The sequence below is a fragment of the Acipenser ruthenus genome, chromosome 14, assembly GCF_902713425.1.
Source record: "Acipenser ruthenus chromosome 14, fAciRut3.2 maternal haplotype, whole genome shotgun sequence".
Lineage (NCBI taxonomy): Eukaryota > Metazoa > Chordata > Actinopteri > Acipenseriformes > Acipenseridae > Acipenser > Acipenser ruthenus.
In genome coordinates, this window is record NC_081202.1 from 32,485,511 (window position 1) to 32,511,765 (window position 26,255).

The following is a 26,255-nucleotide window of genomic DNA, read 5'->3' on the forward strand; positions in this document are numbered from 1 at the left end:
ATATATATATATATATATATATATATATAACAATTAGAACATCCTGTCTGTTATTCAGACCTCTCGTGCATTCCTGGATTGCAAAGCAAAGCTAGCAAGTGTGCTTCACTGCGCGCTATTGTTCATTTTGGAATTTGAAACATGGAAAACATGACAAGTGTAACAAATGACTTTCCATTACTATTGTGTGCTGCTTGCAATCCTTCCGAGAGGGATCAGTTGGTCCAATGCTGCTTTATCATGTGTCTCTAAACCTGCCTTCATCTGGCTTTGAGCTGCTGTGAGCTTGTCTGGAGAATTCAAACGATCTACACTATCATTGAACAGACTTCCGCATTCCATTCAAATCATGTGGTAGCGTGACCTTTCAACTCTGCTAGCTCCGCCTCGACAGTAGGTCATATAGTCACATAATTTGAACAGAATGAGAAAGGCTGTCAGCCCAGCCCTTTTTCCAGACGAGCTCAAAGATGTTTCTTCTAAAGTTCGAGAGATGTAGAAGAAACATAACTCAGTAATGAAGCAACACAACCCAGAACCACTCAGAATGACTGAAGCAAACACAATTAAATAGTAAATAGTAAGGGGAAATGTGACATTTAAAGCCTGCATTCATACACATACTTTATCACTTCAATCATTTTAACCCTAAGTTGCCTCTACTCATGACAAAGTCACAGCCAGCAAACTGGTTTAATATTACCAACCCATTTTGTTTCATACGACTGGCAACGCAATTTTTTCATATGATTGCCAATACATTTTCTCTCATATGATTAGGGCTGCATTTTTTTCACTGTAAAAATTTCACCACCTTTCAGCTAAAAATAGGTATTTCAAGATATTTCACTATTTATCATAATATTTATTAAAGCAGAAATATATAGCATTGCCACATTCAATCTGATCATTTTCTCTACAGTTATTATACAACAAACATTCCAAAATATTTAAATGCTTACCTGAACAACAGTAAATGCTAAATTGTAGAATATTTCATTTTTTATGTCCACCTTTTAAAGACATTCTATTTTCACCATCAATGAATTATCAACAAAATAAAAACATAAATAAATGTAAAAAATAATAAGACATGTGAAATATTCCCTTCTTGTACTGAATAGAACGATCTTCAGAAGAAATATTTCCGGTCTTTGATGCAGCTGGGGTCTAAACTAAACCAGGTTCTTAAATGCAATGTAACAGGTAGTGCATCAATAAGACAAATGTTCAGTGTATTTATTTCTAAGTGATAAAAAATATGTATATTTACATGATTCTTTCAGAAATAGGAATTTTCACAGGGAAACTACATATTGCATGGCAATGGGTACATTTCACGGAAATCTGTGATAATCGTGACAAGAAATACTGCCTTACATATGATTACCAAAACATGCTACCCTACATTATACTCTTTAATAAAGCAGTGTGTTCTCTGTTACAGGTACAGGGACTACAGAGAACCACCTTGGTCATCAAACCCGTATGATTTCTCCAAGCAGTACTGGTCTGTGCTGGCTGCGCGCCTCGCCTTCGTCATCCTGTTTCAGGTGAGTCTCTCTGGGGAATTGTGGATTCCCAGGCTCACTTATCTTACACTTGAACTGGCACCAAACTGCTGTTTGTGTGCTTTAATGCAATACAAAACATGCTGTGGCTATGCCTAGTTAACAACAGGATTGATTAATCATCTCAATTTTGCCTAGAGAGCTATGTTCAAGGTACTGTTTACTTTGTTACAACAGGTGCTGTGGTTTCACTGCTTTGTTAAATCCAGACACTAGGGGTGCGTTTAATAGGCATAGAGCTCCAGAACGTTATGTGGCGCTTTCTATTGAACAAGCTGAGAGCGCTTTGTAACGTCAGCTGCCAGTCTGAGGAGGGCATTTCAAAATGGCGGTGGTACAACACCAGTGCGGCAACTGTGGTGTAATTTCCCCAGATACTAGACTTTTTGACCAACATATGTTTTCGTAGGTAGTTTATTTTAATTAACAGCATAATTATTTAACTATTTTTCCTTTTAAACAAAGTGAATCTGCAGCATCGGATGCAGCATTTGAAACACTCAGCTTGTTATTGTTTGTTCAGTCGGCCTTATATGAAGGAATATTTTCTTAACTGCATTAAAAAGAAAAATAATGGACGAATAGCGATGTTTTAAAGGTGAACTATATGTAACACTGTTTTTTTTTTAATAGTTTTGCTATTTCTATGAGATCAGGCTTCATGTATCTTGGCTGAAAAAGCACAGCAGTATAGGCTACTCCAAAAACTTTAAACCCTTTTTTTCGTGGCAGAAAGACGACATTAGAATAAGAGAACTTTATTAAAATTAGGTACTTTTGCAGTGTTACAATTCTATCTAACCAAGAGCACATTATAAATAAAATTATATATGTACTATAAGACTTCAATCATACTGGAGAGAAAAAACAAACAGTAGTACAATTATAACACTTTGCAGAGGAATAGAAAAGGCAGATGCAGGAGCTCATGGAAATGCAGAAGTTTACAAAACAAAGAAACTAACTGCTAAAGTCATTCACAGATGTATTCAAAAAAATTTCTTTGATTTTTTTAAATTTATTTATTCATTTGCTGTATAAAAGTTACTGGGTTGAATAATTGTTGAAAAAATGAAATTGTTCTGTTTTTGGACAGATTTTTAATTTTATTTTGCTGTACTTACATATTAGAAACATTTTAATTGCAAGTGTAAACTGCACTGTAGCCACCTGTAAATAAAACAAAATATGCAGCAATCACAATACTGAGGAACAGTGCTCTCAATGTAGTTTTCAATCCGTACAGGACTCTTGCACATGTTTCAATTCACTGCCGCTAAAGCCATGGTGTTGGCTCTCAATGCAAGTGCAATAGAGGCATTAAACAGCAGATTTTCTGCACAATCTTCCATAAATTCATCCCAAAGCAACGCTGGTGCTGTATTTTCCGCTATCTTGAAAGTTTCCTCTTCGTAACACACTGTTCATTTAGAGCTAACTCATGTTACTTGGTGCCATGGCAGAGCACTCTGCCTATTGAATGCAGCCCAGTATTCAATGCCAGTTGTTAATTGACACAGCACCAAGGGTCCATTTGTGCTGGGTCACAGCGGATCGGAGACCCAGTATCGATTCTGGTCTGGCAGGCGAGAATTAAACAGATTTCAAATGATGAACCGTAAACAGTATGGTGGCTGAGAAGTGCAAAGCCCTAGCTGCAACCAGGGGACTGAAATGGGGTGGTGACATCAGAGAAAAGGGCAGCGACAGCTAAGATTAAAAATCTTGTTCAAATTGTATTGATCTCAAAAAGAACCAATGATTGGGTCCTGCCAATGAAATTAATTTGAATACCTGTGCATAGGGGATCTGTTTGGGGTCATGTGGGAACCCACAGGCACCGCTGTTGGCTGAAGAGCAGTTTCTCTTTCAGAACCTGGTGATGTTGCTCAGCGAGGGGCTGGACTGGATAATCCCAGACATCCCTAAGGACATCAGCGAGCAGATCAAGAAGGAGAAGACCCTGCTGGTGGACGTGTTCCTCAAAGAGGAGCACGAGAAGCTGCAGCTGATCCAGAACTTCCTCCTGAAAGACCGTCCCGCAAAGCCCAACCTGAAGACCTTAGCCCCCCGGAGCCGAGCGACCAGCCTATGCCAGTTCAGCCCAGAAAAGAAACCCAGCAACGGCTCCCAGCACACTGACGTGTGAGCTCCCCTCTCCCTGAGGAACGATTCTGCAGACAGACGCGCAAGAAGCCAGCGGAAATTTTGGGGGTGGAAGAAAGTTGTTTTAATCACGAAGGGCTACAGAACATACATTATTTTGAGTGCAGAAATATTTTATCAAATGAACTTTTACTGCTGTAATGAATTTTGCACTCTTCCTGTTTTTATTAAATCAAATTTTGTCATGTTATTGGATGGCAAGGAAACCTCACCACAGAGAATATTACTGTACTCTTTTCATGGTTCGCCTGTAACTTGAACCTTAAATCAGGAATCTGGTGTGATAGGATCATTATTAGTTAGTCAAGAGCTTTGTTCTGTCTATGCCATGTGATCTTCCTGTGGGTGTCTTAATTCCTATACTTTGTTAAAAGAACTGTGGTTTGTGCTTTTCAAAGTTTTCATCATGCATAAAAAGGACTGTATAGGGTAAGAAATGGCCATTACTTGCCATTCACATCTAATGTTTCAAAATAGTCCCAATAGTTTTGATATTTTCACTTGCATAAATCAGAAGTGGAATGCGTCCAAACACAATCCATGCAATGATGATGCTGGTTTTCAGCTACTACTCATGTTTTATTGATATGTTTGTATGACCTGGGCTTTGAAGTCTCCTGCACTTGCCCATTCCGGGTAGTGGATTTCAGCGGCTTTACCCTCCATGACGTCTCTAAAAATCCAAAACTGATCAGGTCCTGCCAGCTATTGCCATATCTGATCTGACGAGTAGTACAATTATTATTATTATTATTATTATTATTATTATTATTATTATTATTATTTATTTATTTATTTATTTATTTATTTATTTCTTAGCAGATGCCCTTATTCATTGCAGACTTTATTCAAGCAATGGCACTCAGAACAATTGCAAATATCAGAAAAATGGACAATAAAGTAATTTGCAGATAGTGTGGCCTCTATTTATTTTTCTTTTTTCCACTTTAATTCTGTACACTCAATCTCATTTCATTCCAATATAAAATTCACCTGCCCAATAATTTCTCTGATGGTCTTGTGAATTGCTGGCACCAGGCAGTTGTTTTTTTCAGCAATCTGAGGTTTTTGACCCCCATTCTAGCACCTTTCAGATTGGACAATCCTTAAACTGAGGAAACACAAAGCCCCTTTTTCAGGAACAGTGGCTTGAAACCTGGTTCCAGGAGACCAGCGGGAGACCTAGTTGGAGGCAAGTTTGCTGTATGAAACACCAAGCCTCACTTCGTCTGCCATGCAGTGGCTTGAAACCTAGTCTCCCGAAACCAAGTTCCAAGCCACATAGGGCAGGATTTTCAAAGTTCAGTGTTAACACTTGAACCGCTGAGATTTCAGACTACATACAACCGCCCCACCGACAAAATATGCGGCTCCGTTTTAAAACGGCTTCGATATGAAAATGAAAAACAAACAATCGGAAATAACTTAATATTTTTAAAATTTTCAGAGTAGAAACACCGTATTTACATTGGAAATTAAACTTTTTTCTTATTTTTTTCAAAAAGAGCACATATACATAAACGTGAACACTGTGATTAAATAAACTTTACGCAAATAAACTTCTGGGTAAACAGGTGTAGAAAGCTGTATGCACATATTAAATTATAAAACCTAAATAACTAGTTATAAAAATAGCATAAAACAAAAATATAACATAACTTCCAACGTGAAAGCGCTTTTGAGTGAAACAGTTCAAAGGCTCTGTCTGTCTGTTCAGAGTTCTATTACAGCTTTCTAAGTACAATCTATGCAGAAAACACGTTTTTCAATTGTACCAGTGCATTTGCCAAAGACTTTTCACAACGGGCGCAGACATCAAAAGTTCTGTTTTTATTGCATTTACTAACCTGGCATTGTCTTTTATTCCGTGTGCCAGTGGGCGCAGCGCTGGCTGAAGGTTGAGGGGCATTTGCCAGCTGCCGTTCATGTCTCAAAATGTTTCTGCTGTAGCTCCAGGGCTAGCTGCAAAATGAAGTCCCTCCGAGTGATTGTGTTGCCGGTGCACTCCTTGTACAAAACCAAAGTGTTGATGGCTGCCAGGTCCAAAACATTATAAAAAAACAGCCACAGGCCACCTGCGAGTACACCTTTGACAGAATACAGCCGTGCCATTTGGTCCAGTATAGCCACACCGTACTTCGTTGCATTGTAAAATGCAACAGTCTCTGGCTTTCGTTTAGCATCAGTCCTGATGGTCACTGATCTGTGCAGAGAGCTTAGAATACGGACATTTTTTATTTTTTTGCACCGTCACACTCAGGGTGGCACAGTCGTTCTGCCTGAGAAATGCAGTGTAAATAATAATAATAATATATGATGTGTAGAATGACTTTCATTAGTGTTTCAGCACTCGACAGGAGTATAAATACGTTCTTTCACAATGACTTTGATTTTATTACAAAGCCCAGAGTGAATTGTCGGCTATATTGTCTTGATTTCAATATGCCTCATAAACTGCGGGTCTGGCGGTTGAAGAAGCAAGTGCTTATAACTTATTCATTTTTATGATTCTGCAGCTGAAACACCGTATTGGTATTTAATTCAAATATTTAGTAACACTTAAGAACGGACATGTACGAGATATTCACATACGGGGAGATATTTAAATTTGAATTGCAAAAGCTGTTCAAAAAGCGGCTATGCCGGTGCTAGTGTTAATCAAGAAATCGGTGTGTATTGATTTTGGCATTTGCAAGCGGTCGTTATGCCTATTTCGTTATTAAATAATCGTCCTAATGTGATTGCCGAAATTATGTTGATTTACGAAATAATGTTAATACCTTAATGGGCATGGCGACTATTTATTTTATTTGTGTGGGAATTTAAAAGCAAATCTGTGTTAATTGTCGTTTATCAGGAGTTAATTTGCACTTGAAAGAATAGAGTTTTAATTAACGAAAGCGTATATAACTCACCTTGAAGCAAACACTTAACAGCCCACGGGACCATGTTTCATTTCTTACAGACTACCTTGATAATTCAATATTTGTAGTTTTGAAAATATTTTAGACTTTTCTATACTTGCGGTTATGAATTAGATTTATTCACTTATTTTAACCATTTGTAACCTTACGGAACATTTTGTTGTATTGCTAAAATGATATACAGTTATTTGCACCCAGTGTAACGTTACTACCAAGAAATTATCAATGCAACTGTAGCCTATTTGAATATATTTCAATTATACAACTGAAATCTTGGTATAGAAAATGGCATATTAGATATTACTATAAAATGTCCTTAGGTGGTTCCGGATTTGCAATGTGTCCTTGGATTTTAACCACTTCAACACCATGATGTACACACGTATGTCAAATGAAAACCCACTTACAGTACCATGCCGAACCTGCGTACGTCAAGTTTCCCATTCTATTCTATGATCGGTTTCTCAGTCTAGCGTTTCAGGTTTCACTCCTTAAGGCAGTGCTAGTACTGTGGAATGTGCAATGAAAGTCGGGGGAGGGTCAGGTGACATTTGTATCCAATCGCGTGTTGTGTAGAGATTCCAATCTACCTGTGGGCGTTTAGAAGACTGAGATATATTGCGAGAAGCCATTAAACTTTTACAAGTATATATATATATATATATATATATATATATATATATATATATATATATATATATATATATATATATATATATATAGTGTTTTATAGTATTATTTTTTTATTTTATTATTAGTTTTACTTGTAATTTATATAGTTTTTAGCGAAAGCTAAACATGGCAACGTGCCTGGAGAGCGACAACGGGAGTGATGAAGTTGGTTCGGAGGATTTCGATACCGGAGACAGTGATGCTGACTTATCACTCAGCGATGATGATGAAGAGGATGTGGAGCCAAGAACTGCAGGGGACTGGGTGTTTATTACTGATCCCTACCATGATGCCAGTCCTCCATCATTTGATTTTACACCTGTTTACACAGATGTGCACCCCGCCGTGGAACTTGAGAGTTTGTGTTCTCCATTCGAGTGCTTTTTGGCTTTTGTTCCCGAAAAGCTAATCACTGGAAGGTGTTTGGTTTGAAATGGCAGTGCTGTGACAAAAAACTATCAAAACACAGCACTGGGTACAAGGCAATGAAGCAGGCGTCTGCGGCAGCCAGATCCATTACAACGCCTGAGCAAAGTAGCCCTGTACACGCATTTGGAAGCAGAGACTGCAAAAAATGTGCAGGGTCTGTTACAAAAATGAAAACAAAAGAAAGGACACAAGAAAAATGTGCAGTGGCTGTGAAGGCAACCCCGGGTTCTGTTGTATTGAACATTTCAATAAATGGCACAGAGCAAGTCGATAATGGCACATGTTTTGATGTTGTTTGATTTTTATTTGATAATTACTGTTTATTGATTATTATTGTTATTAGCGTTATTAGCAGCATTTTTGTTTTCATTGTTCAAACAAAAAATAAATAAAATAAAATAAAACATGTTTTTATTTCTATGTTGGGGCAGCAGTGTGGAGTATAGGGGCTAGGGTTAGGGCTCTGGACTCTTGACCGGAGGGTCGTGGGTTCAATCCCAGGTGGGGGACACTGCTGCTGTACCCTTGAGCAAGGTACTTTACCTAGATTGCTCCAGTAAAAACCCAACTGTATAAATGGGTAACTGTATGTAAAAATAATGTGTAAAAAATAATGTAATTGTATGTAAAAATAATGTGATATCTTGTAACAATTGGATAAGGGAGTCTGCTAAGAAATAATAATAATAATAATAATAATAATAATAATAATAATAATAATAATAGTACCCAGGACCATAAAGGGTTAATGAAAAACACAGTTTAGGTCATTTATTTGTGTTTTATTCATCATATGTTAACCTTTTATAGCAATTAAAGACTTGAAAACCTTATTATTATTATTTTTAAAATCTGGTACCTGGGAAGGGGTTTCACTTGTGTCCTATCCACACAAGAACGAAGACCAGGTATCAAGGACACACAGCGATGCACTAGGAATGTATGGATTTTGCTTAGACGTATCTGTAATGCTGTCAGACTCCCCCCACACTTTATGTACAATGTACACTTTCACCTTCACATGTCTGTATGCATATAAAATGTTCTTATAATACTGTAAGTGTTCAGTGGCTACTTCCAATCATGTTGACTTTATTTATTGTAACAGAGAAAATGCATGATTAGAGGAATTCACCAAACAATTAATTATAAACAAATTATGTATTGGGTTAGGGAGTTCTACCATAATTTTAAAAGCTTAATAAATATATAATGAAGTGTTACATACTTGGTATACATGTATAATAACTAACAACTGCAAACACCAATGGCACTTGAAAAGTATGTATTTATATATAGCCTACAATCGTACATAATAAAATACTGTAGCGATCCTGAAGGGAGGGGAGAGAATTAGGATTGTGTGTGTGTGTGCGTGCAGGGGTTGCTGTGTGTGTGTGTGTGTGTGTGTGTGTGCATGCATGCAGGTGTTGCTTTGTGTGTGTGTGTGTGTGTGTGTGCGTGCGTGGAGGGGTTGCTTTGTGTGTGTGTGCATGCAGGGGAATGGTGTTGCAGGAAAGACGTGGGGAGTGGGGGTCTGGGGGAGTGAAGGCACATAAGGGGGTACGTGGAAAAGACCGGGCGATTCATGGAAGACAAGATAGAGAAGGGTGTGCGTGGAGATAGACAGATAGAGGGGGAATTGTATAGGGAAAAGCAAATAATAATTGTAATCATTTATTTTAATTTTCGACTTCCAGTTCCATTCCCTCACTTTATGAATTTATTTTATTAATTATTGCTGTACCACAAATAAATGGCTTCAGCCTTAATCTACTCACGGTTGCAGTCTCATTTCTGTCCCAAAAAAAGAAAACGCTACAATACATTCAATAGTAGATGTCAAATTCCAACCAATATACATAGATGGCTTATGGTATTTCTTCTTTTTAATCGCAAAAAGATTGCAAAATGTACATTAAAATAGTTGTATATAGTAAGCTGTGGCAAAATATCCTCCCGAATGTGGGTAAATGGGTTTAATTTTTATTTATTTTAATCTGTGCCATCCGATTTTTACCCACACACCAGATAATCGTAAATCAGCATTTTATATGTGAAGCGTTCTAAATAAATGTACATTCTGGATGACAAAATGCACAATTTTAAATGAAGTTTAGAAATTATACACAAAATAGATTTTTTTTTTTATTTATTTCCATTTGGCTGGTGCGAGAGCCATCTCCATGCTAGTAGTTTCCATAACAGTGAATTATGCTTTAATTTTTCTTGATGTCGTTAACATGCATTTTGATTAACGAGTTCCCCTTAGCAAGTCGTTGAGACAGGAAGTGATGTATTTGACCTGTGACAATTAAGCTTTTTAACGAGAAATGCATTCATTAACAACCTCATCGGCTTAATTTCAAAGCATAAACCGATTGATTTAATTAACACAATTTGTTTGAAAATGACTTGCTACTAAAGCTCTCGTTGCTATACCACGAGTTCGATACAATAACACTGTTTTTTGAAAATCCTGCTTATAGGGCTTTGTGTTCCCTCAGTTCAGCATCCTCCAGCACTACTTACAAATTCATACCCTGTCCACATCACCTAAATAACTGGCAAAACCTGGCAACTACTGGGTTTATTTAGTTAGCGTGGCTAGGGTCGTAGAGAGGCTGATTTCTGCCAGCAATCCTAAATGGGTATGAGAGAGACCTAATTCGATCTGGGTTGATATGCCAATGGAAACTTTTTTTGTCTAAATACTGTACACAAAAACTTTTCTGTTATGGAATAAAATAATACATGGAATAAAGACATCTTTACTAAGATACTGTTGTATACACTGTATGTATTCTCTTGTATTAAATGACTGTTGAGACCTGGTTTTGAGTTGTGAGGGAGCCAAGGAGTGGTGTGTGGGGCACATTTAAATGTATTTTTTATAAATTAATGTTTTTCATCTGCCTTGCATTCATTTAAATCCAACGACAGATTGACTGATTAGCACTGTTACAAATTAAGCTGGAGATAATGAAAGTGTTTGCTTACATTGTACTGGAACCTTCATTAAAAATTCGAAATTTCAAAATGTATTTATTGAACCAGGATAGAACCCTTGAGATATACCTCTAAGTTCCAAGGGGGTCCTGGAAGAAAAGGCAGCAAAGAAATAACACATTATAGAAGAAAAAAAACATTCAAAGAGGACAAAAACAATTAACAGAAATACAAAAATACAAACAGAGGAAAATAAAGAATTCCAATTGACATGATCCTGGTCATAGTCAGTGTTTACAGGATTTGCAATACTGATTTAAAATAAATATATATGAGTGGTTTTCACAAAGGTGAAGAGGCCATTTTAATGCTTGAAGGCAGTTTATTCCAGTGATGAGATGCCTGATCTACACGTTGGCCCATATTGGATATCATAGGCAGTGACTTTTGTTTCTGCCAACAAGTGTCTTCACCGATTTTAAAGATATCACCTCTCTCTGTAGCCTTCTGGATGAAATTGTCAGCAATCATATTCACATCTAGATCTCTGGTAAGGTGTTGATGAACATTAAGGACAGCAATATGATTCAGCCTCGTCTGTCTCATTGTTGACTGAAGATAGTTCTTGTCTTCTGAGGCTGGAGAATGAGTGTTGTGCAACGCAGGATGAAACGGGTGCAGCCAGAAGGACTCAGATAGCATAGTCCGCAAGTATTCATTTCCTTCAGTTTTAATCTCTGCGCATCTAAGTCAGTTGCATAAAACTTCATTACTTGCTCAATGTTTTACTTTTTAACAGCTACAATAGTTCTGATTGTGACGCATCCCCAATTTGGTGAGGAGGGTGCTGAGCACCTGCTTATTATACCCATGCATGCTTGAGCCTCGGAGCACCACGGAGTCAGCGCCTAAGCTCTACATTACCCCACTAAGGGGAAAATTAACACAGTGAAGTTTGTATTAGGAACAGCTGTAATGGCATTTGCAGCCACTGGAAATACAAAGTTAGTAAATAAATGCAAGTGGAAAGCAAATAAACGGGAGTATTTCAAGAAAACGCGTGAAACTAAATCTGTCAAGCACAGTGCTCCTTTTAAAAGATGCTGAGCTACATGTGCAGAAGTGCAGTGCTCTTTCCAGACTGCTTGCCTTGTGCTTTTAGCTTCTTGTAATCATTGACTGCATCAATCAACTAAAAGATTATGAATGCGGTCATAGATACTACATACAGTAGCTTTAGCGGGTAAAGGGGAATTAAATAAAATCATTAGGCGGTCAGCCATGCATTTTGTAGATTTACCACAATACAGGTATTGACAGATGTGTGCATTTCCAAGACATGAATCATCGCTGTAGAGGTGTAGTTCACAAGAGAAAAGGAAAACAGAAATAAATGTCAAGTGTATGAGTTTAGCATGTTTGTGGTTATGAGGTATAATCAGATAATGTAAAGGCACTAGTATAACCTCAGCATACGTCTGAGGTCAATGCATTTTGGGAGCTGCGTTATACCATGACAATCAAGGCATCTGGCCTGAAACACAGCAGCACTGTCTCAGATTCTCATTCAATTCCTTACTTTTCAAGATCAAAGGCCATTCAGCTGAGAAAATGCCATAAGGAGACAGAGGAGTTTGAAAATGAGAAAAGGTTGTTCGGCCCATCAAGGCTCATAAGAACATAAGAAAGTTTACAAACGAAAGGAGGCCATTCAGCCCATCTTGCTCGTTCTGTTGTTAGTAGTTTATTGATCCCAGAATCTCATCAAGCAGCTTCTTGAAGGATCACAGGGTGTCAGCTTCTTGAAGGATCACAGGGTGTCAGCTTCAACAACATTACTGGGGAGTTGGTTCCAGACTCCCACAATTCTCTGTATAAAAAAAGTGCCTCCTATTTTCTGTTCTGAATGCCGCTTTTTCTAATCACCACTGGTTCCCCTTGGTCGACATTCTCAGTACCTTTTAGAATTTTGAACGCTTGAATCAGATCGCCGCCTAGTCTTCTTTGTTAAAGGCTGAATAGATTCAATTATTTTAGCCTGTCTGCATATGACATGCCTTTCAAACCAGGAATAATAGGGGTTGCTCTTCTTTGCACTCCTTCTAGAGCAGCAATATCCTTTTTGTAGCGAGGTGACCAGAACTGAAGACAATATTCTAGATGAGGTCTTACCAATGCATTGTAAACTTTTAGCATTACTTTCCTTGATATAAATGCAACACTTTTCACTATATATCAGAGCATTTTGTTGGCCTTTATTTTAGCTTCCCCACATTGTCTAGATGAAGACATTTCTGAGCCAACATAAACTCCTAGATCTTTTTCATAGATTCCTCCTTCAGTTTCAGTATCTCTCATATGGTATTTGTAATGGACATTTTTATTGCCTGCATGCAGTACCTTACACTTTCCTATATTAAATGTCATTTGCCATGTGTCTGCCCAGTTCTGAATGCTGTCTAGATCATTTTGAATGACCTTTGCTGCTGCGACACTGTTAGTCCATTGTTAGCACACCAGTCTCCATACTGGTGTGCAAGTGTCATACAGTCAGGGGAGTGCAGGGGTCCCCAGGGTCTCCCCTGATAAAGGCAGAGGCACGCAGTGTGCAGGGTGTCATACAGTCAGGGGAGTGCAGGGGTCCCCAGGGACTCCCCTGATAAAGGCACAGGCACGCGGTGTGCAGGGTGTCATACAGTCAGGGGAGTGCAGGGGTCCCAGGGACTCCCCTGATAAAGGCACAGGCACACGGTGTGCAGGGTGTCATACAGTCAGGGGAGTGCAGGGGTCCCCAGGGTCTCCTCCTGATAAAGGCACAGGCACGCGGTGTGCAGGGTGTCATACAGTCAGGGGAGTGCAGGGGTCCCAGGGACTCCCCTGACAAAGGCACAGGCACGCAGTGTGCAGGGTGTCATACAGTCAGGGGAATGCAGGGGTCCCAGGGACTCCCCTGATAAAGGCACAGGCACGCGGTGTGCAGGGTGTCATACTGTCAGGGGAGTGCAGGGGTCCCCAGGGTCTCCTCCTGATAAAGGCACAGGCACAGGGTGTGCAGGGTGTCATACAGTCAGGGGAGTGCATGGGTCCCAGAGTGTGTCCTCTGGTTCAGGCACGACTGTGCAGTCATGGAAGTGCAGGTTCACGTCTTGGCAGTGCAAAGTCAGTGACCTTGACCAGGGATTCCACAGTGGAAAATACACAGATGCTGTTTTGAGAAAATCAAACTTATATTGGATTAGAGGAATGCAACCATAATGACAGCATATTTTCAATTGAGCTGCAAATTACAGTACTCACATGTTTGAACCTGACTCACCTCAGTTAAGGGGCAGCAGTGTGGAGTAGTGGTTAGGGCTCTGGACTCCTGACCGGAGGGTTGTGGGTTCAATCCCCAGTGGGGGACACTGCTGTTGTACCCTTGAGCAAGGTACTTTACCTAGATTGCTCCAGTAAAAAACCCAGCTGTATAAATGGGTAATTGTATGTAAAATAATGTGATATCTGTATAATGTATGTAAAATAATGTGAATCTGTATAATGTGAAATAATGTAAAAAAAAAAAAGTGATATCTTGTAACAATTGTAAGTCGCCCTGGATAAGGGCGTCTGCTAAGAAATAAATAATAATAATAATAAAGTTAAATGTGGGTTAGCACTTCCAGTCCAACACATAAGAGAATGGTGCCATTTTTTAAGCCACCCATAGTGGCTCATTTAGTGGACATTTACTGCATTGTTTTCCTTATTTTAAAAAAGAAAGGATGACAGCATCATTGTATTTATTGTGCTTCAGGTATTGGGCCATATTCACAACATGTTTATGGACTGTTTTAATTCATGTTTTTAAGCACTGTTTTTTTTCAATGTTTAGCAACATTCTCTTAAAGTTCTTTAACCTACTATAGAGTAGAACCAGATATCATGATTTTAAATAAAAATGAATCAGGCCCGGTGGAAGAGTGGGGCAGGGGCACATTATAGAAAAGGTTACCCAAGTCAAATAATTTCACAGACTATGAGAAAAGAGGACCCTACAAAAGTAGCTGCTAATGGTATTACTGGTACTCATTTGTAAAAAATATACAACCGTAGAAATTTTCCAGAAATCATTTCCAGATTTTTGTGTTTAGCTTTACTTTTGTTATTGATTTGTCATAGATTATTATTTTTTTTTATCTCAATCTGGCATCTTACTGTTGTTTAAGATCCTACTATGTCGTCTGCTAGACTACTCCATGCATTTAAAACTGTGTAAAAAAAAGAGCTTCCTACCTTCTGTTTACCTTACTTTTACTCAGCATCCATCTATATGCTCTTGTTCTTCTCTCTGTGCTAAATTTGAAGAAGTGTCTCGGGTTAACTATACCATTAAGTCCTGGGATCAGCCTAGTTGCCCTAATGACAGGAGCGAGATCAGTTGCACTGGATAACTCTGTTTCATTTCAATGACTATACAAAAGCTTTTATGCAGTGATTCCTATAGAAGGCCTTTACAAAAGCATCAGCAGCCAGCATTTACAAACCAAAGGCAATACTGAACAGGTGAATGAAGAGTTGTTTCAAAGCAAAGGATGAACAGGCATGATTACCCATTGCACGCAATCTGATTTCCATTGCATAGCTGTTTGATCCATTCCTGGTTTTATTGTGAGTTTAATGCTTCCATTTTTTTATAAAATAACAATTTATTATTGAAATCGAGTAAATTGGTTCGCTAGTGTATATCCATTTAGTTTGGACATTAATACTGCTGTATGCCACCCAAGGCTTCCAGTCTCCACTGCATGTCTGGTTTTGTGGCCAAGATATATGTAAGGCCATCGACCTACTACACCCATTCACACTAGAGCAATTGCATAACAACGCCCACAGGATCGCTTAATTGCTCAGGGCCTCCTGCCTACCTACATTCACAAAGCTGTCAAACTCAAGAACCAGCACTGACACTACATTCTCTCCCTTTTTGTTCCATTTCGTTTCACACAGCATTCATGGCATTCCATCGGAACCTCTGTAAGGCATCACAGAGTTGCCAGTGTAAGGTTTCTGAATGAAGGTAAACATGGAATTAACTGCTTTTTTGTGCTACAAGGACCAGACCAAGTTTCAAATTTGAACACTGTTTACCAATTATTAGTTACAAATACCCACATTATATTCTACATTGAATGTTATTGTATAGATACAATACGTGCCACTAGTATTAAAAGAGACAGGCAATTGATCAAATTATCTGAACCCCTGGAGAGAGCCCTCAGACTGATTCACAGATGGTCCACAATGATCCTGGAGGTATTAGAGGCTTCTTGGTCAGTGTCACCTCTATACCCAAATTTCTATACCATATGGACTTAAGATATGCATGACTACACGCATATCCTCGTTTTCTTTTATTGATTTGAAATGTGATATTAATAAATTAAGACGGATTCATCTTTGCTCAAAATTTTCCCAAGGTAGGAGACCCCAACCACCCCCCATTAAATATTATTATTATTTATTTCTTAGTAGACGCCCTTATCCAGGGCAACTTACAATTGTTACAAGATATCACATTATTTTTTACATACAATTACATAATTATTTACACATTATTTTTACATACAGTTACCCATTTATACAGTTGGGTTTTTACTGGAGCAATCTAGGTAAAGTACCTCGCTCAAGGGTACAACAGCAATGTCCCCCACCTGGGATTGAACCCACAACCCTCCGGTCAAGAGTCCAGAGCCCTAAGCACTACTCCACACTGCTGCCCTGTCTAAATAGTCTGTACCAGCATTCCAGTTCATGAAACTTGGGACCTATGGATTAGAAGTTAAAAAAGCAGCATATCGGTTTAGTTTTCAAGCTGAAAGAAGGGTTCCCTACAGTCGTGTTTCAACATGGCTAACTGCCTCAAGCTATGAGAAGTCAAGCATATTTTAACCCTTTGCGGTCAGGTGCGTCAGGTTCAATTTATTTTCACACGCGTAGTTTATTTTAGACACACTGTTTAAAAGTACTTTTTCACAGTAAAACAGGTTTAAAAGGCACTGCATATCAAAAGGACACTCAGTACTGCATCTCCAGCCCCGCCCCACCCCTTGTTCACTGTATTTTTCACATACCTCTTCATAGTCGTGCATACTGATAAATCACCTCCTGATCACTCGTTTTATCACCAAACTCCTCAATAATGCGATTCAAGTCATTATTTTTTATTAATATAACATCTCAAAAAGCTCTGCAAATGTCCGTGATATTCTCTGAGCGCTGGATGCAGAAGCAGCTATCTTGTTTGTTTATGTCTGTGTTATCTCTGTGGTGCCGTGGCTATGTGTATTGCTCAGATCTGGACCCTTTTTTCCGGCTCTCTCAGCTCCTATTTGTCTCTCTCGGCCATTGAATGGTTTTCTCTGCTTTTTCTGGAGAAAAAACGACTAGAGACCTGTGTTTTCTGTCTTTTTGATGATGTCGGACAGGGTCCAACATCGGACCGGAAAGAGAAAATTGTAATGTCGGACCTGGTCCAACATAGGACCGCAAAGGGTTAACAGCTTCATATATAGAGGGGTTGTGGCAATATAATGGTAAAACACAGATGATGTTTTGAGAAAATCATATGAAACTTTTTTATTTTGTATTTTTTTATGGTGAATTTGAGTTGCCAAGAAAAAAAAAAAAAACTTAAAAAATTGCTTGTGTACCTACGGCCTTGGAAAAGCAACAATCATCACAAATCCAAGCAGCTGTTTTTTTACTTGTTTTACTTTGAATGGTAAATTATCCCCATCCCCACCAATAACCTTCACATAATTGTCAGCGCCTGATTTCTGTGGCGAACTCATTCTGAATAATCGAATAATCAGTTAGTGCAGCTCTGCTGTGTGTCATCATTCTGATCTCCAAACCTGATTGGACTTCTGGGTTTGTGAACTTCTAGTACAGTAAGTAAGCCTTTTTTTTTAAAGTAACAGGTTTTGTTCATGGTGGATGAATTTGTTTGCTTTGAGGATTGCTGCATGGGCTGCTGAGTTCTTTGGCTTGTGTTTGAAACATGTTGCACATGCATCATAGTATTGGTCAAACATTCTTTAGATAGCTCATGCGTTAAAAGGACAGTGACCATAATCTTTAGATATTAAACCTTTTCAGTGACTGTAACGAGAGGTCTTGCTGTTTTTACTGTCTCCTAATGAGCCAGTGGCGAAAGGTCTCGTCTTAAATATATTGTTAACAGCATCCAGCCTAATAAAAAACACATGTGGTCTGTTTAAAAAACACATTCCTCTATCTGGCCTCATTTGGATCATTTTGATCTTGTAGTTTAAATGTTTTTGCTTGGGTTGCTACAGTATGCGCGTGTGGCACTCATTTAAGTTGGTCACCAATTGTCTCCCCTGGTAAAGGCACAGGCGTGCGGTGTCCAGGGGTCCCAGAGTGTCTCCCCTGGTTCAGGCACGACTGTGCAGTCATGGGAGTGCAGGTTCACGTCTTGGCAGTGCAAAGTCACTGACCTTAACCAGGGATTCCAAAGTGGAAAACACACAGATGCTGTTTTGAGATAATCAAACTTACAACTTTTTTTTGGAGAGAGAGAGAGAATTGAAAAATATGATATTTTGTTGGATTAGAGGAATGCAACCATAATGACAGCATATTTTTAATTGAGCTGCAAATTACAGTGCTCACATGTTTGATCCTGACTCACATAGTCAGACCCACTTCAGTTAAATGTGGGTTAGCACTTCCAGTCCAACACATAAGAGAATGGCGCCATTTTTTAAGCCGACCATAGTGGCTCATTTAGTGGACTGCATTTTTTTTTAAAAAAGAAATGATGACAGCATCATTGTATTTATTGTGCTTCAGGTATTGGGCCATATTAACAACATGTTTATGGACTGTTTTAATTCATGTTTTTAAACACTGTTTTTTTCAGTGTTTAGCAACATTCTCTTAAAGTTCTTTAACCTACTGTAGAGTGGAATCAGATATCATGATTTTAAATTAAAATGAATCAGTCCTGTTGGAAGAGTGCGTTAACAGGGGGGGGGGTCACATTATAGAAAAAGACACCCAAGTCAAATAATTTCACTGATGTCACAGACTGCGAGAAAAGGGGATCTTACCTGGGGGGAGGGGCATGGGGACAAGATCTAAACTGGGGGGGGGGGGGGGGTGCCTTTGGCGCCAGGCCTGAAAACTGCATTATTTGAGACTAAAGGGAAGTGCCAGGCATGTACTTATGTTGTTAGCTACATCCACTTCAACTAATCAATATGGGCTTAAAAAGGCCTTATTGTGAATAGGACACCATTTAACCCCTGATCATTAGCACATTTCGACAAGGGTATTTTGTCAGAATTGCACAAACTCTTATATATATATATATATATATATATATATATATATATATATATATATATATATATATATACATATGCTCTGAGCACACACTTAAACTCAGGGGAGATGTTTAAGGAGGACAGAGATGTTTTATACTCCTGTAAGTGGTTTTGTTCATGCACTGGGCGTGTTAAATGCCCAGACAACTTTTTAATAATCAAGAAAATCACACAGACTCATTTAATTTGAAGTTTTAACCAATCAGCGCAGTATTAGTACTCCTTCAGTTTATTAAATGCTTAATAATGGATTGAGTGGTTGCAGGCCACATTGGATCCCTGCTAATAGGCAATCTGGACGTTTCCAGTGCCTTTACAGGTTTAACAGCATTAATACTTCAATACAGTAATACAAATATGGTTATCATATGCTTAGCCTTCAGGCTATAACATGCAAAAAGCTAAAGTGCCCACCGTTAAATCCTACAACATACAATATATCACTCTCTTAAGACTAGAACATAATTTCTATACCTTATAGAAATGCATCCAATATAAATGAGATATAAATTCAGATATATGCTTACCTTCCAGTATATGGAAGTGTAGTGTAGGATATATTGAAATATAAGAACTGTCTTCAAATGGCAGAGACTTCTAAATACGACCAAACAGCAATGAGTTTTTCAGAGACCCTCAGACCATGGACCACGTCAACTTGCAAGATCAAGTTCAATGGTGGTGAATGGGGTCTTGCTCTAGGCTAATATAGGATTTTCCCTCCATTGAATACATCAGGAGTCCCAATTAAATCTGATCATCAATCTGCCTTGACAGTTCTTATCTTTGAGTTAATGATATATTCTAGAAGGATCCGGTCAACTCTTTTTAAAACTAATTGGAGTTGTAAAAAAGCATTCAAAATGAATTGGATATAACTCCTTTCCAAAATATTGGAACATGATCTCATAGTTCTCATTGTCAACCCCTCCTATCTCTAAAAAGTTAGGTGAACCAAAGTTCACAGGATCCCTGATATAATACAATACAATGCATGTGTATCAAAAGAGATGCTGTTATATATATATATATATTGTAAAGCAGCGGGTTGTGCAAGACAGCAGGGAGGGGGTTAAAACCTCCCTGAAGAAAAAATGGCACCTTTCTGTATTGTCTTATTGTTTAGTTTAATTGTTTTATTATTCAATTATCCCCTGCACCAGGTGCAGGGTATTTAAGAAGAGCGGTTAGACTGCTAATGGCGGCTGAGTAGAAGGAAGCAGATGAGAGGTGCTCTGCTTCTGAGCAGTCATAAGAGACGTAAGTGCTGTGTTAAACCTGTGTGGTTTTGGTGTGTGTTTATGGTGTCAGGTAAACGGCTTAGCCGTCCTGCAAGTTAGTCAGGGAAATTACCGGTGTAGTAAGTGCTCCAAACGGAGTTAGGTTTTTGTTTTGTATTTGTATTTTTGTGTTAATTAAAAATAGTGCAACCACGCTTAAAAACTCCTTTTCTCTGTCCTGGGTAATAATTTTAAAGGGGCACGAACCCGTGAGTGGTGTGATCTTTCACAATATATATATTATGGACCGTTACTGAAATCGGGCAGTTGCCGTAATGCCCGGGCAGTTGGCGAAGTGCCCAGCTGCAGCAGGCAGATGCCGAATTAGCTTCAAATTTTATGTAGTGGGGGGGAACGAGTCCAGAATAAAACAATGTTTTATTTTATTCTTATTGCAGTTGTAGCGACTAGAAAATAGCATGTGCTTTAACATTCAAATTTCAAGTAAACAAGCCACCACCTTAATTATTTTGTTTTATTTCCTTTCCTGCTTCGCCATTTTATGTTTCATTAATGATAAACAATACGCTTTTGTTGTTGTTCTTTGGAGTGTCCTGTAGAGGGCGCAGTAGTTAATTAAACAGAGGAATGTGCTTATTCATAGCACAATAAACCTGATGCCAGAATCAATAACAACATAAAACTGTGGTTCCTCTATTTATTTCAATTCAGCTCGGTAATACAATATTTTTCTCTTCAAAAACTCAATTTATTTAATTATAAAGTGTTCAATAACAATATTATGTTTATTGTTGCAAGTTTATGATGGTATAAGTCAATATTTTTGTGTTTAATAAACCCAGTGGGTTTTACTTATTTATTTCTTAGCAGACGCCCTTATCCAGGGCGACTTACAATTGTTACAAGATATCACATTATACAGATATCACATTATTTTTACATACAATTACCCATTTATACAGTTGGGTTTTTACTGGAGCAATCTAGGTAAAGTACCTTGCTCAAGGGTACAACAGCAGTGTCCCACACTGGGGATTGAACCCACAACCCTCCGGTCAAGAGTCCAGAGCCCTAACCACTACTCCACACTGCTGCCCTTACTGTGCACAAGTGTTTCACAGAGAAACGCGGTTGGGAAAAAGAATGTGTTTAAATAATTTATTTTACAGCAAATGCCTAAATGAATGTAAAGTTACTGACAATGAACCAAAAATATGTGTTTATATTTTGGAAATATAACTGTATTTATGTTTTTTCTATACTAGTTAAGCAGTGTAAAATACCGCGAAATGGCGGACACATATCTGAATGCTGATTATTCTTTTTCAATACTGAAACGGTTTTGTATAAAATTAAGAACTGCAATTAACACCATTTTGGTTAAAATCTGGTAATAATTATTTAATTACCCTTGTTATTTAGATTATTTGTGAATTTATTCGGTTTATTAATTCTGACATAATATTCTGTGGGTTTCATACAAATTGTACTACGCTGCCTTATTTTTGTAACTTTAAACAAAAGTATGCACTAAGTGAGTTAGGCTAATGTGTATATTTAAAGCTGGTACTGTGCAAACTAAAATGTGATTCACTGTCAAAACTGTGAAATATTGTCACTGATGATTATTAACAGTATGTTTGTTGATTGTCATATACAATTTACAAATAATGAGCTACATGCTGCTTATAATTAATTGTAGTGAAACAATGAAAAGTTTGAATATTGTGTACAAATGTGGCACAATTAACCTGATGCCAGAAGGAATAATAACATAAAACTGTGTTTCCTCTATTTATTTCAGTTCAGTTACAGTACCCGGTCAGATGCAGATCTGGAACCTGTAACAAAACTTGGGGGCTCGTACGGGATTGGCGTTGCAGATTGATGGTCGCCGATCATTGAAGAACCACGAGAGGCAGAAGACGCCGTCTGTGAGGCTATACAGGGTGGAAAGAGTTTGCAACAGCTGGCAACAGTGCAGGACTGAAGGGCACATGTAGCATGTCAGAATGGCAAGTGCAAACTCATGTAGAAAGTTTGTTTGGGACATTCAAAAGCAAATACACAGATTAGCTGAAGACAAGTTACACGAAATTGCAGAATCACTAGAATGGGAAGGAGGCGAAAATGTTCCTACTGTCAGTGGTGCCAATGAACTGGAACTCTTTTAATACATTGTGAAATACATGCAGAGTGAATCACTGGCCTCACCACGCACAGAACACATATCCCAAAGTTCAGCTGATGGTCTGGTGAGATTGAAAGATGTAGCAGCCTATCTGCCTTGCCGAGAATTCGAAATACACGGTGGGCAGATAATTGATTCAGGCTCAGACATAAGTTTTAGTGACATTTGTAAGCAAATTGATGAGGGGCTGAAAGAAAAGTATGCTGGATCAGAAATAATTAGGACTGTGTTAAAGGTTATTAAACCAGGTACATTCAAAGAGATGTTGACCAACAAAGAGTATCTAACAGTAACTGAGCTAAAGCGCTTTCTAAGGTCACATCTCCGAGACAAAAGCAGCACTGAGATTTTCAGGATCATGGGACTGAAACAAAAGGCACTGTTTGCTTCCCAACAAGGTGGTTTCTCCATACGTTGTACCAAGGTTTGAGGGAGAAGTACAGTAGTGTTAGAAGGGATGTGAAGCCACATTTGTCTGACTTAACAGTAACTGATGCTGTAATTCTTGATCAACTAAAGCTGCAAGTGAGGAAGCAGAGAGACAAAAATGGTTAAGCAACTCAAGCAGGCCCAGACAAGTGACTGCTAGTGCAGCTCAGCAACTGGTAGAAGAGCTGATGGAAGTGAACACCTCTAAACAGGGTCACATACAAGGAGAAGTGGAGGCTAATAGACCTGCAATACTGGAATTAACTGCACAGGTTTCTGCACTTACTAAAAATTGGGAGTAAATGATTCAACCTGTCGGGAAAGGTTTTCAGAGAAGTGTGTTGGTTCTCCACCTGTAAGCTCAGCTTTATCAGAGAAAAGGGAAGGTAGAAGAAAATGTCAGGATTGTACCAAACAGGGAAAAGAGAGTTGCTCCCACTGTATTAAATGTGGTCAAACTGGGCACAGGGCAGTAGGTTGTCTGAATAAGGGACAAATGTCGGGAAACGGGAGGAGGTCATTGGAGAGGGATAACCAGTGACCTGTGAAAGTATGAAGTCCCATGGATGTATCAAGTGTGGGAGGGCTGGAAATGTAATACAATGCTTCCAGTGCAAATATTTCTTATACTGCTTTAATTAATGTAGACAATTTCACTGGCATTCACACAAAACAATTTTTATTTCCCCAGTAATGTCAGTTCCACCACACACACACAAAACAACAGCCCGGCACACCAATGGTTAAACGTGTAGCTCAATTAATCGGGAATAAGTGTTTGCTCTCTTGTTCCATAAATGGAGTACCTTCTGAGGTCTTGTTGGATACAGCGGCTCAGGTGTGCATTGTGGGAAATAGGTGGATACAGCAGAACTTGCCGTCAGTAAGCATTCAGCCCATTGAAAGTTTGTTAGGAGTCGAGAATCAGCTTAATGTGACTGCAGCCAATGGTTCGCCTATAACCGTTTGATGGGTGGATAGAAGTAGTTGTGGAAATCCACAGTGTCATCCATGGCTGGTTATCTGTTCAGGTTCCGTAGTTGTATGGACTATCCGCTGTTGGGGTTCAACGTCATTGAAGAACTCATTAGGGCGCATTGTAAGCAACCTGGTTCCGTTGGTATTGACCTGAGTGCATTGCTAGGCGAGGCCATGAATGTAAAGAAGGACACAATTTAAACTATCATATCTACTGTAAGCTCTTTGGTCCCAGAAGACACAAACCTTAATTGTGTTGTGAAATCAGGCAAGAGAGGTGTGATGATCCCAAGAAGTAAGATTAGTGAGGTAAAGTGCCGTATTCGATTCTAGTCCGAGGGTAGGACAATGATGTTTGAGCCAGCCATTGTCATTGTCCAGATGGCCTTGAACTGTTTCCAGGTCTTGTAATGGTACCACCTGGGTTATCAAAGGTCATCCAAATTCAAGTACAAAACCCTACCCAACATGATATCTTCCTTCCACAAAGAACAGTTTTGGGAAGTATTGAGCCAATAGCTGGAGTATTTCTTCTGGTTACCAATGCTGTAGGTAAAACAGATCCCCATAGTGGGGAAGGTGTTGCTCTGTATGCAGACCAACTGACAGTGAATGAGAATAAGCAAACTGGCGTGAAAGATACTACTTCTCTCTCGGCAAATGAAAAGTGGAATCCACTTGTGGATTTGCAGAACTTTAGTGTAAAAGAACAGGAGGTGGTTAGATGCATGCTTTATGAAGAATCAAATGTCTTTTTCCCGAGAAGAAGGTAATATAGGCTGCATTCCAAATTTAAGTTTGAGAATCAATTTGAGAGATGACTCACCTGTTCAGAAGTCTTATAACTCCATTCCAAAACCTTTCTATAAGGAAGTAAAGGAATGCGTACAAAACTTGCTGGAAAGAGGCTGGATAAGGAAGTCCAAATCCTCCTATTTATCATCTATAAACATTACCACCAGGTGTTATGTCTGCTGTGTGGCAAGGAAGCAGAGCTGTGGTAGATGATGATGCACCATGGGTGGCTACCCTTTGTCTCAACCCAAATGACATCCTTGATAACAACATGCAAAATGAAGAACATACTACAAAGATGTGATGATGTACAAGGCTAGGGGGTGAAGCCCGACTGACAAGGATAGGAAGACCATGAGTAGCAAAGCCAGAAAACTGTTGCACGAGTGGAGCAGATCACTGATTGAAGATGGAATCCTTTACCGAAAGGTTGGAGATAGAAACCAGTTGGTTCTCCCAGCAAAGCTGAACGATACTGTCCTGAAACACCTGCACAATGACATGGGACATGTTGGGACAGACAAGTGCTCCATTTGAATTAGTGTCAGTTGACTATCTTCATCTTGAAGCCAGTAAGGGAAGCTACAAATACATATTAATTTTAGTTGATCATTTTACTCGTTTTGCACAGGCCTACACAACCAAAAATAAATCAGGAAAAATGGCATCAGAGAAGATTTTTCATGATTTCATTCCTCGCGTTGGGTATCCTGAGAAGCGCCATCATGATCAAGGCAGAGAATTTGAAAACTATATTACTATATTATAAAAAATTATTTAGTTACCCTTGTTATTTAGATTATGCGTGACTTTATTTTTACTATTCAATGCTTTATTATTATTTATTTCTTAGCAGACGCCCTTATCCAGGGTGACTTACAGTTGTTACAAGATATCACATTATTTTTACATACAATTACCCATTTATACAGTTGGGTTTTTACTGGAGCAATCTAGGTAAAGTACCTTGCTCAAGGGTACAGCAGCAGTGTCCCCCACCTAGGACTGAACCAACGACCCTCCGCTGTTGTTAATATGATTGATACTGAATTATCACTCTGAAACAATTTAGTAAGTAAGAGGTGTGAGTGGTGAATGGGATAAAATAGCCAATAAATGGCCCACCCCTAGTCTTTCAACAGCTACTCATCTGTTCCAAGAACCTACTTGCTGTAGTATTTAGTTTATACCAATACTAGTAATTGGATAGGAGCCCAAAATGGTCATGCTAAATTAAACCTGTCCTTATTCAAGGTCCAAACCTGACCTTTGCCTTATCCCTGAACATCAGGACTGATATCAAATTACAAATTTTCAAATGCACACCAGATGTATTTAACCAAATATTTCTAAAGCAATCCTCCTTGGACCGTGCCGATGGAGGAAAAAGCCACTGGATGCGAGGAGGTCTGGAAATGATGGATTTCAAAGGTAAATGAATTTGCACAAGCTTGGATAGACCTCACTTGTGAAGCTCATAATACATTGAGCTGCATGACAGGGTTAGAAAAACGGCAGTA

The 26,255-nt window shown here is 38.8% G+C and overlaps 1 protein-coding gene across 2 annotated transcripts in view; it reads left to right on the forward strand.

The window, feature by feature from the left end:
• LOC117420045 (anoctamin-1-like) overlaps positions 1–7,295 on the forward strand; it is an 85,833-nt gene extending 78,538 nt beyond the window's left edge. For both annotated transcript variants that reach the window (XM_058986391.1, XM_058986392.1), the window contains 2 exons: positions 1,448–1,553; positions 3,445–7,295. In XM_058986391.1, the coding sequence (XP_058842374.1) occupies positions 1,448–1,553; positions 3,445–3,720 (382 nt within the window). In that variant the 3' untranslated portion in view covers positions 3,721–7,295. The remainder of the gene's footprint in view (positions 1–1,447; positions 1,554–3,444) is intronic.
• Positions 7,296–26,255: the final 18,960 nt, after the last annotated feature.